Source organism: Arachis hypogaea, chromosome 6, assembly GCF_003086295.3.
Source record: "Arachis hypogaea cultivar Tifrunner chromosome 6, arahy.Tifrunner.gnm2.J5K5, whole genome shotgun sequence".
NCBI classification, from domain to species: Eukaryota; Viridiplantae; Streptophyta; class Magnoliopsida; order Fabales; family Fabaceae; genus Arachis; species Arachis hypogaea.
Genome location: NC_092041.1, coordinates 112,881,296 through 112,893,201, shown reverse-complemented (window position 1 = coordinate 112,893,201; position 11,906 = coordinate 112,881,296). Strand labels below are relative to the sequence as shown.

The 11,906-nt window shown below is 32.7% G+C and overlaps 2 protein-coding genes across 2 annotated transcripts; one reads left to right on the top strand and one right to left on the bottom strand.

The window, feature by feature from the left end:
- Nucleotides 1–2,584: 2,584 nt before the first annotated feature.
- LOC112757842 (uncharacterized) lies at nucleotides 2,585–3,272 on the bottom strand. The gene is made up of 3 exons (XM_025806393.1): nucleotides 3,231–3,272; nucleotides 2,860–3,096; nucleotides 2,585–2,737 (listed from the first exon to the last, which is right to left on the bottom strand). Exons 1-3 carry the CDS (start codon nucleotides 3,270–3,272, stop codon nucleotides 2,585–2,587), a joined length of 432 nt encoding a protein of 143 aa, XP_025662178.1.
- Nucleotides 3,273–9,274: 6,002 nt separating this feature from the next.
- LOC112755802 (sugar carrier protein C-like) lies at nucleotides 9,275–11,230 on the top strand. The gene has a single exon (XM_025804097.3). It carries the CDS (start codon nucleotides 9,504–9,506, stop codon nucleotides 11,052–11,054), a length of 1,551 nt encoding a protein of 516 aa, XP_025659882.1. The 5' UTR covers nucleotides 9,275–9,503; the 3' UTR covers nucleotides 11,055–11,230.
- The last annotated feature ends 676 nt before the right edge of the window (nucleotides 11,231–11,906 follow it).

Sequence of the window (11,906 nt, the reverse complement as noted above, 5' to 3'; positions counted from 1 at the left end):
ATTTCATGAATGAGGTTTATAGTGCACTAGTTATATACTTTTTTTCTAAATTTAATGCTTATCATTATAAATCTTCCAGGTGGGATAGGTACATGCCATCGTCAGATGAGTAGGTTCCTCGGGTCATCGCTACTCGACATAGACTAGACATGTTGAGTGTTGATGATATAAGTATAAGCTTCCATTACTTGCTTTAGATTATACTGGTTCATTGTTTATGTTTATGTCATAATAGTTGAATCTGATCAATTGTCATGTTGCAGTTTATTTGGATGCCATACAACACTCTTAAGGTTATCTAAGTAGTCCATCGTGATATCCTCAGGCCTGAGCACACGCTATTATGGAAGTCGACTACTGCGTTGATTTACTTTGCGTCAATTGAGTGGCATCAGGTTGACAAAGTTCTATCTCAACTTGGGAGAGTTCAGCACATTCCCGATCCAACCATCAACATTTACTTTCTGTTGTTGAAGGATGGTTGAGGACCAACCCAATGGTTCTTTGAAGTATTCGCCACATGGCATAGTATTGGGACCAAAGACATTAAAGCGTGCTCGCATTTGAGTTAGTGCCAAATCTTTGACCTTCGGCTAAGTATCTTGAGTGGTGGTATAGGGTAGTATGTAGATTCCTTTCACACGATCAGGACCTAGTTGACCATCGCCAGGCTAGGATTCATATTGCTATTCCAGCTAGACAATAGGGACCAAATGTCCCAGACAATCGACGTATGGATACTCGTGAGTGTGTTGGCACCTGATACAACCAGCCTATGGCAGGCAGGTTCAATAATGTATTTGGATTGGATGAGGAACATGACATCGATGATGATGATGATGAGGGAAGTCAGAGTCATCGAGGAAGTTAAGGACACGATGAAGGTGGTGCGGGTGGCTTTGGTTGGGGAATGGATGGAGGAGCTAGTGGTTCTGGAGGTTCTAGAGGTAGAGGAGTTGGGGGCTTTGGAGGGCAGGGTAGTGGTGGTTAAAGGTTCTTGTGTTGCTGGTGGGGGTGGGGGTGAAGGTGGAGTGGTTGAGGCTTACACACTATTTTCGAACTTCGGTAGCTCGAACCAGATGGAGCAAATGTTTGGTGCTGGCAGTGTTTTTGTGCCTGAGATTGCACAATTTGCCAGCCTAGGTGGTGATTATAAGCCACAGTTTGAGGGAGGTGTTGTGGGAGGTCCATTTGTGATGGGTGGCACTCCAACATCTACCTTTGATGGACATACATAGATACCATCTACTGATTAGTTGGAGCAGGTTTCAGCACCTGTGGTTCTGCCACCAAATCCAATGTTCCAGTCACCCAGAGGAAGAAGCGCATCATTAAGCCAACAAAGTGTGGCACTGGGTCACATATGTGATAGTTATTGGGTTTGGATATGTTAGTGTTATTTTATTATTATGTTATCACTATGTTATTGTATCTTTTACCTATTATGGTACATTGGGTTTGTAACTCTTATATTTTGAAGTCTTTGCATCATATTATAGTTTCTCCTAGTTATTGTATTATCTGAGTTAATGTCATGTTGGATGTAAAATTTAGTGCAACAAGGAAAACAACTATAAGATAAACATGATTTACGTGAATTCAGTAACAATAGATAACATACACCACATCGTCCAAGACATTGTGACTAAAAAACACAAGTAGTGCATCACTAGAAACATAACATAAAGGTGACATAAAGCGAACATAAAATCCTAACGGCAAAAGCTAACCTGCAAATAACATAAGCTAAAAGGAAAGTCACAAAACGGCAATGCGTTGCTCCCTTCATGAGCACCAAAAGCACCTGGGTGATAGGGATATTGTCTCCTAGTACGACCCGAAAGCCTACACATACCACACCTCTTTGGGAGATCATGATCAGTCTCATCCATACTATTTCTTATTCTTGTAGTCCGAGGATGACCAACTGTAGCTTGCATCATGCCAGGATCAGAGATAACCTGAAGACCCTCATACAAGGGCAGAAAGTCATCATGAATTGGTGGAGAAAAACTCATCTTATAAATATTGAACACGGTGCTGAGGTGATACACGTCATTAACGTAAGTCCTCCAATCTAGTTTGCAATATGAACATGCTGCAAGCACATGACGACATAGATAATGGAGGGCTTGAAAATATCCACAGTCGCATGTGTGCGACGATAGCGATACCGTATATTTCTTCCCCATGTCGGTGTAATCTCATCCACAACAAACTCTGAGTTTTCTCTGTCATATAGATCAACCCGCATATTTCTGGAGGCCTGTGGATTCTTCTCAATCGCCTTCACAAGTGTCTGACATAATTCTTGCCTAGCCCCGAGCTGCAACTCTGCTTCCTTTCCTTTCTTAACAAAGAGCTCAGCCAAACGCTCATATGTTGACTTAACAAGTGAACCCACTGATAGGTTGCGTGTACCCTTTAGGATGGCATTAATACACTTAGAAATATTTGTTGTCATATGACCGTATCAGCGGCCGTCATCCTGATATTGGGTCCACAACTCTAATATGATCCTGTTGCACCAATCAAGCATTGCTGAGTCTTCCTGCTTCAGGATATCCATGTAATATTGATGCTTCTATTCAGCCTTCGCATATGTTGCATTCACAAGAATCTTTTGTGCATCCTTAGACTTGAAGTTTAGCACAAAATTAGCAGCTATGTGTCTTGCACATAATGCACAATGTGCGGTCAGCGGGAGCCACCCACTATCTTCGACAACCAAGGCAGCCTTGATTACGTTGTGGCAGTCAGAGATAATTATAATGCCAAGCTAAGGAGTCACGTGCTGACGAAGGTGACCCGGGAAAAACTTCCACGAATCCGTCTTCTCGCACTCGACTAACCAAATACAACTGGGAGAATGTTTGAGTTTCCATCTTGTGCAATCGCCATTAGTAAAGTACCTCCATACTTGCCATATAAATGAGTACCATCGATAGATATCAGTGGCTTGCAATACTTGAAGGCCTCAACACACGGAGGAAACTTCCAAAACAATCGATGAAAAAACATCCTTGTTCCATCGACTGTATTACTAGCCCTAACAGGTAAAGTACGCAATGCTGCTATAGTGCCAAACATATATATCTGAACTCCAATGATCCACCTCGGAATCAGGTTGTAAGACTCCTCTCAATTCCCACATATATATGTGCAATCGTCTTCTACTTAGCCATCCACAGCTTCCTGTAACTGGGCTTGAAACCAAATTTTGATGAGACCGCATTCTGCAACACTTTCACGTAGATTGATGCATCCGCCATGACCAATGATAGAATTGACGCACAAAATACATGATAATTGAACTGTCTGCGATCGATGGATATCTCTGTTGTAAGACATGTGTGCGGCCCATTGTACTTTCTAACTTTTCAGTAGCCTTTCTTCTGTCGCATAGTCACATGTATTAGCCAATTACATCCATTCCCAAACTACACAAACTTTTCATGATACTTCAATTGATCGGACTCAAACACTTTATACTCAACATCCCGACGAATATTATAATTCTTTACCGTCAATACAACTTCCTCTTTGCTTTGGGACTGCTGGCTGATTTGAAACTCGTCTGTGCCAAGCGTACCAAGCTTGTTTCCGTGAATAGCAGGGAGCTATTTATCTGAAAATGCAGATTTATTCATTTCCTCAAGTTCTAAATTAGAGAAGTGTGGAGGGTACTGTTGTGTCTGAGAGCTTAACTGAGCTTGCGATCTCCTGACACGTATTGTGTCTTCTTTGCCGTCGGTATCATCACCAATAATGGGTGGTTCCAAATCCGACCCATCATTGCTTATAGCCTCGGCAAGTGGATCTCTATCTCTGACTTCCATGAATGCTGGTGCACCATCCTATACAGGTGTTGCTCTCATTACAGCTGCAAGCTCTTCGAAGGTACGGACATCACCCAAGTCATCTGCATTATCTGCATGAACGGGAAAATCTGCTACAAATGATGGAGACGAAACATGGGCAGTAACCTCATGACCAGTTGGAATGACCCTAGAACTCCGTTCTATCACGCCAGTTGGCGAATTTAGAGCAGATCTACCAGAGCTACTCTCTACATCAACCATTTTCGCAAACAATTCCATAGCGTCCAAATCTGAAAATCTAGCTTGACTGTGAAATATAACTCGCATGTCCTCATCACCTAGAATCTCATATTTTTCAAACATAACATAACCTTGCCTGAGTGAGATAGAAATCTGAAAAATACTTGCTTTACACGTTTTTTGCTGTACTTTCCTAACTTCTGTAATATACTATTTTTTAAATCTATCAAAATCATTGACAGATTTACAAACACACCAATCTGCTTTTTACTAGAGAACGTAACATCATCACTTATGTTTTCATCAATTTTTTCTCGGTGATGAACTAGCAAAAACACACCATCCGCCATCTCTCTCGAAACTCTCAATTCATGTCTGGCTCGTTGTACACCATATTCGTTTATTTATAGGCTCATTGTCTTCATAAATCGTCTTAGGGTCTTGAGATTTATGTATTCGCACGTAAATTCTCACCGTGTCTTGAGGGTTAGCTTCCAACACGTAAATCATCACAAGGTGCTGTGGTTTAGGTTTGAACGTAATCCCAAGGTGCTGTGGGTTAAGGGAAAAAAGCGTAAATCGTCACAAGCTGAAAGGATTTACGTTCATTTTGGAAAGCTCAATACCTTGTGACAATTTATGTGACTTTTTTAAAGATTTTTATGCATAAATTGTCTTAAGATGTAGCGTTTAATATATTACTTAATACACACACTTTTGTAACGATTTATATATTAATAGGAAGAGAGGTTCCGCATTTTTAAAATTAGTTTAGAAAAATCTGGTAATATTGGGCTCTCTTTATTTTATATAAATAAAAAAATCTAACAAATTTTTTATGAAAATATCGAATCGTAAAAAATAAAATATATCAAAAATATTTAAATGCATAAATTTAAAAATAAAATATAATATTCAAAGTATCAAATTAATCTATTTTTTAATATACTTTTACAAATATTTGATTTCATAAAAAAGAAAACTTAACCTTACTCCTAAATATATTATTATTTTTAAGTTAAATCATTTTCAATTTAAATATTATTAAAAGTAGTGATAGTTGGTTTAAGTCGTTCTATCATATTTTTTTATTAGCTTTCTTGTTATACAAAAACTTAAATTTATATATTCCATATTTATACATTATCTTTTATATTGATTACATCTTGATATCCTTTAATCTATATTGTTTATTTTTTATCTAAAACTTGATTATTTCTACTTTAATCTTATTTACCTATATATTTTATTTTTTTTGGAGAGTTTAAATTGTTCACATTAAGATAAAATTATAAAAGATGGATAGATATAATAAAGTTATAATAATATCATCTCACTCATCTCATCTAACAATAAAAATTAAATAGAATAAAAGATAAGAAAAATATAAAAGTTCAGCAGAAAAGTCATAATATGTCCTTGCGTGAATCCATGTATAAAATATCATAGTCTTTGTATGAATCCATGAATAAAATATCATAGTCTTTGTATGAATCCATGAATAAAAATTCGGCAAAAAAGCACAAAATTTAGATTTCAGAAAGTGTGTTAGATCATATTTTTTTATGGTGGCTACTCCAATGAAGATTTAATGATTGTCATCATGTGAAGATATATCATTTTGACCATTGGATGATAGATTGTAGGACTTGATTTTATTTGAAGTAAAAGTGTTACCTTTATTTAAAGTGTTGCAAAATAAATAAGTTACACTTTTTAAACAAGGATCATCATGAGAAGATGTTTTTGGCATCTTCATGGGAGTAGCTGCCTTTTTTTATTGATAGAAGCTATGCAAATAAAATCCGATAAGAATAAGGCATTAGGTGGCAATAGTGGAGGAAGGGTCATCACAGAGGAAAGAGTGGCAGAGAAAATGGTGGAAAAGGAGAAAAGTGAAAATAGTAGAGCATAAAATAATTTTTTAGTAGGGATGCTAATTTCTATTTTTATAAATTTAAGATAATTTGTGCATGTTTAACCAATTTATTCAATATTTATTTAGTTAAGGTATTCAGTTAATTATTGTATTATTTTTGCTTTAATTTTTTATTAAACTTTTAAAAAATTGTTCTAAATAAAACTATTGAAATTGGCAGCTCATTTTTTTTTGTTATAGATTGAAAAAATCGACCTATTTAAAAAAATCTATATTTTAAGAATTTATTTTTAGAATGTAAAATTTGTCCATTCAAGAATTAAGATAATCTGATGGATTATTCTTGATGTTTGATTTTAAAATGGTTTTGTCTTTGGTAACGGACAACCAAATAGACATTAAAAAATTAGCTAAGTTTTATTGAAATTAAACTAAACTCATCTCAAAATTAGTTTTTCAATGATATTTTATAAGTTCATTTATTAAACAAAACATATATTGAAAAAAAAAAAGTGCTTATGGGTGAGTTTCAGATCTCAGACAACGACAAGATTAAGGCAAATAGTAAATTAAGGCAAATAGTAAATTATATACCAAGGTTACACAATTGATATGTATAAGAAGAGAACCAACTTTTACGTTTAATAAGAAACTTGCAAATTTTATGTTGGAAAGAAAGTCATTCTATTGATATGATTTTAATTTATTTTTCAATATTTTATTGATTTCGTGTATTATTTCCTATTTGAATATTGAAATTTTAATTTTATATGAACTCAACTTTTTTATTAAAATTAAAGTATTAAAATAATCTAAAACTAATTAATGTACCAACAAATTTATTCATACAAAATAAAATTCAATGTTTTAAAAAAATTATCTACAAAATGTAATAATATTATTGACAAAATTATCTAAATTTTGTGTTAATTTTTTATTTGAATCAGGACTTAAAGATATTCGCTTAACTTTTGCTTTTGCCTTTTGCATAAATAATTTTGTACATAATATAAAGATTTTCAAGCATACTATGAACATATGTCACTTGTATCAAAATATAGAATGATCTCATATTTATAAATACATTTCATAATCAATATATTTGATTCTCATTGTAATTAAATTTTATAAATAATATAATTAAACTAAATTCATATTTATAGCCGGATACGAATAAAGTACAAAATTTATTGGTGAATAATTTTACATTCATAAAAAATTGAATATTTCATTATGGCAAAGTTTGATTACTCAATTACAAAATAAAAATGATTATTATGTTGTGAAAATAATTATTTTGGAGGTTATATTACATTTGCAATATATACAAATATACATATATATGATAATTAATTTTTATTATTTATAAAAATATTATATGTATATTAAAAATAAATTATTAAATTAATTATTATATATTTGTGGGGTGAATGTCCATTCTGTCCCTAATAATGTTTTCAAAGAATCACGCGGCCCCTAATAAAAAAATATCTTTACTAATTTTTTATATTTAATTTTATGAGATTAATTAGTCTCTTTTTTAATGATTTTTTTTCGAAATATGCCTATATAATATGTTAATTACTAATATATTTTTTTATTTAATAAAATGTTTAAATAAGGTTAAAAAAGCATCCTAAACAAAAGATAGATAATATAATAAAAGATAAAAGAAAAGATAATAATTTGATAGAAAAGTCATCATATAAAATATCAGTCTTTGCAATCTTTCTCTAATCTCAACTCGATTACAAACTTTGAGAAAGAAAAATATCATTGTTGCAGTATTTTTTATTATTATTTTTGTTTGATTTTCTTATTTTTATTTTTATTAAGTTAGAAAAACAAAAAAATTATAAAAAAAAAATAAGAAAGAGAAGATTAAAAAAAAAAAGATGACCATAAAGATGAGAGGAAAGAAAAGAAAACTTTTTGAATTATGTTAAATTTTATTCGAAAAATAACACCGTTTTTTAAGTCTGACACAAAAAATTTATGAATTTTGACATTAAAATTTTTTAATAGTGAACTAATTAAAAATTACAAAAAACAAAAATAGCACCAAAATTTCTTTAAAATATCATTGAAATTTCTCAAGTATGACACCAAAATTTTTTCCAATATATTTTATTCTTTTACTTCTTTTTTTTTTTTTATATTTTGTCTTCCTTTTCTTTATCTAAACATGTTCTTTTTTTTTATGTTTTTTTATTGATACAAATTTTTTTATATTTTGTTATTGATACAAAATTATTTAAATGCATGTATTTAAAGATAAAATAGAATATTCAGTGTATTAAATTAAACTATTATTTAATTTATTTTCACAAATATTTGATTTCATGAAAAAAGAAAACTTAGCTTCACTCGTAGATAATTTATTATTTTTAAATTAAGTTATTTTTAATTTAAATACAATAAAAAATAGTGATAATTAATTAAGTTGTTCTGTCAGATTTTTTATTAGTTTCTGTGTTATTTAAAATTTTAACATATGTCCCATATTTATACATTATCTTTATATTGATTATACCTTGATGTCTTTTAATTTATATCTTTTAATTTTTATCTAAAATTTGATCAATCTCTATCTTAATCTTATCATGTATATATATTCCATCTTTTTTTAGAGAGTTAACATTATTTAAATTAAGACAAAAAAAATTTTTTTATCTTAAACAAAAGATAGATACATATAATAAAATTATAATAATATTATCTCATTTCATCTCATCTCATCTAACAATAAAAATTAAATATAATAAAAGATTAAAAAAGATAAAAAAAATTCCGTATAACAGTCTGTTACACCATAATTTGTGCTTCATCTATATATAATAGTGTTCCAAAATTTTTTAGAAGATAAAGCACATTTAACAATCTTTTATCTTATTTTTAAAATTAAATTTTGATTTATTATTAGATAACTTGACTTTTGTTTTGTTGTTTTATTTAAATTTAATTTAATATTATCTATCTATATATAGATATAGATATAGATAAATTTTATTTTAAAATACTTAAAGATAAGATTTATTTTAAACTGTCTATTGATTTAGATTTAAAACGATTTCAAAAGATATATAAGTAGGTAGTCTTTGCAGTTTAAATTTAATTTAATACCATCTATCTATATATAGATATGGATAAATTTCATTTAAATATTATTTTAAAATGTTTAAAAATAGATTTATTTAAACTGCTTATTGATTTAATATTTAAAATAGTGTCAAAAGATGTATAGATATAGTAGTCTTTGCGTTCTTTCTGTCGTCTGATCTCAAATCAATGAGGATATATAATTAGTATCATTTTAAACAAAAGATAGAAGATAGATAATATAATAAAAGATAAAAAAAAAGATAATAATTCGGCAGAAAAGTCATGAATCCATCTATAAATATGTAGTGTTTGTTCTCTCGGCTGATCTCAACTCAACTCCAAACCAAACACTAGTCGTTTCTTTTCTCTTCTCTTCTCTTAGTCATATCTCTCCCTCATCATCAGTAATTATTTTTCTCTTCTCCCTTGTTAGCAACTCCATTAACCGATCAAATATAACAATGGCGGGTGGAGTCATTGGAAAGGGATCCGGCAATGGGAAGCAATATCCGGGAAAACTCACTTTCCGGGTTTTTGTGACGTGCATGGTTGCTGCATTTGGAGGACTAATTTTTGGATATGATCTTGGCATCTCAGGTGGAGTTACATCGATGGATCCTTTTCTGAAGAAATTTTTCCCAGACGTGTATGCAAAGGAGATGAACATGAAGCCATCTGACAATCAGTATTGCAGGTTTGACAGCCAGGTTTTGACACTCTTTACATCCTCCCTGTATTTGGCTGCTCTGGTGGCATCACTTTTTGCGTCTTCCATCACTCGAATCTTTGGAAGGCGTCTTACCATGTTGTCCGGCGGTATTCTGTTCCTCGTGGGTGCCGGTTTCAATGCCTTTGCTCAGAAAGTGTGGATGCTCATTGTTGGTCGCATGTTGCTTGGCTTCGGAATTGGATGTGCCAATCAGTCTGTTCCAATCTATGTGTCGGAGGTTGCTCCTTACAAATACAGAGGAGCCCTTAACATGATGTTCCAATTGGCCATCACCATTGGAATCTTTGTGGCCAACGTCCTCAACTATTTCTTCGCCAAGATGGAGAACGGTGAAGGCTGGCGCTACAGCTTGGGTTTCGCGGCTGTCCCCGCCGTCATGATCATCATCGGCGCAATCTTTCTCCCCGACTCGCCGAGCTCCTTGATCGAGCGTGGCAAAGATGAGAAAGCCAAGCAAGAGCTGATCAAGATTAGAGGAACCAGTGACGTGGACGAAGAGTTCAAGGACCTTGTTGAGGCGAGTGAATCGTCCATGGCAGTGAAACACCCATGGGCCACTCTGTTGAAGAGGCATTATAGGCCTCAGCTTGTGATGGCTATAGCCATTCCTTTCTTCCAGCAACTCACTGGCATGAACGTCATTACTTTCTATGCTCCTGTTTTGTTCAGAACCATTGGTTTTGGCAGCAACGCTTCTCTTATGTCTTCCATGATCACCGGTGGCTTTAATGCGCTTGCTACCTTTGTTTCAATTTTTACCGTTGACAAAGTTGGAAGGCGCAAGCTCTTTCTCGAAGGCGGTGCTCAGATGTTTATCTGTCAGATTGTGATAACCGCCGCGATAGCAAGTAAATTTGGAGTGGATGGAAACCCCGGAATCTTGCCAAAATGGTATGCGTTCCTTGTGGTGGGATTTATATGCATCTATGTCATGGGATTTGCATGGTCATGGGGTCCTCTTGGATGGTTGGTTCCTAGCGAGATATTTCCCCTTGAAGTCAGATCTGCAGCTCAGAGTATTAATGTGTCCGTCAATATGATTTTCACATTTGCAATTGCTCAAGTATTCACCTCCATGCTCTGCCACATGAAATTTGGCCTCTTCATCTTCTTTGCTTTCTTTGTTTTGGTCATGAGCGGTTTTATTCATAAGTTTCTTCCCGAGACTAAGGGAGTTCCCATCGAAGAGATGTCTGTTGTGTGGCAGAACCATTCTTTTTGGAAGAAATTTGTCAAGTCTGCAAGCGAAGAAGCTAATGCCAAGGTCGATAACTCGTGTTGATTAAGACAGTTTCCATTTTAATTAGGAACCAAAAGTGATTTAGACTCTATTGTTTTTTTAAGTTTCTTTTTTCTATTTTAGTAAACAATTCACTTGTTATTAAGTTTTTGTTTAGAATTTGGTTTAGTCGAATACATTTTTTTCTGTTCTTCTTCAAATTTTAATAGTTTTACTTAATGAGATTATTAAATGTTCTTCTCACGCAATTTCATATCTTAAGTTGTTGTCTACTTTTCAGCGTTAATAAGAATTAATAACTAAAAAAAATATAAAATTTTATATCTTAATTTGTTTGATGCTATTTTAAAAAACGTATGACACAATATTACTAGTAGCTTGTTTGTTCAAAAACCACCATGAATGTTCAGAGGCTCTGAAATTGCAGCTAAGAGACATTAACATGGTGAGTTAAGTCATTTATTTATGAAAATTGGGTTTTGTTTCTAGTAATGGGGAGAGGAGTTCTGATGGATATGTGGTTAGATGTGAATATGATTTATGATTGGACACTACAATGTTATAGCTAACTTCACTTATTGTGATACTAGCTTTAATTATAAATGTGATTTATGAAAGAGTTAGGTTATTTACAAGAAAAAGATTGAGATTCGGTGTTGCTATTTGCTACTACTAGTATTTATCTTTGAGCCAGTTGATTTTTACCGTTATAGAAGTTCTTCAACTAAGGGAAAACGGAAGAATATTAATCAAGAATGTAGTAATCAAGCAAGTTGTCATAAAAATTTTACTCATGCTATGTTTCAATATGCCAAATTCATAGTTTCCTACCATTTATGTTATTAGCAAATTGTTATTCCCATCTATATTAATGGTTTATATGAAATTATGACC

Coding starts and splice junctions, on each gene's coding strand:
- LOC112757842 (XM_025806393.1), bottom strand. CDS start 3,272: ATGGCGGATGCATCAATCTACGTGAAAGTGTTGCAGAATGCG. Junction 3,097..3,230: donor TGAAAGTGTTGCAGAATGCG/GTCTCATCAAAA, acceptor ATTGGAGTTCAG/ATATATATGTTTGGCACTAT. Junction 2,738..2,859: donor ACTCAAACATTCTCCCAGTT/GTATTTGGTTAG, acceptor AACGTAATCAAG/GCTGCCTTGGTTGTCGAAGA.
- LOC112755802 (XM_025804097.3), top strand. CDS start 9,504: ATGGCGGGTGGAGTCATTGGAAAGGGATCCGGCAATGGGAAGCAATAT.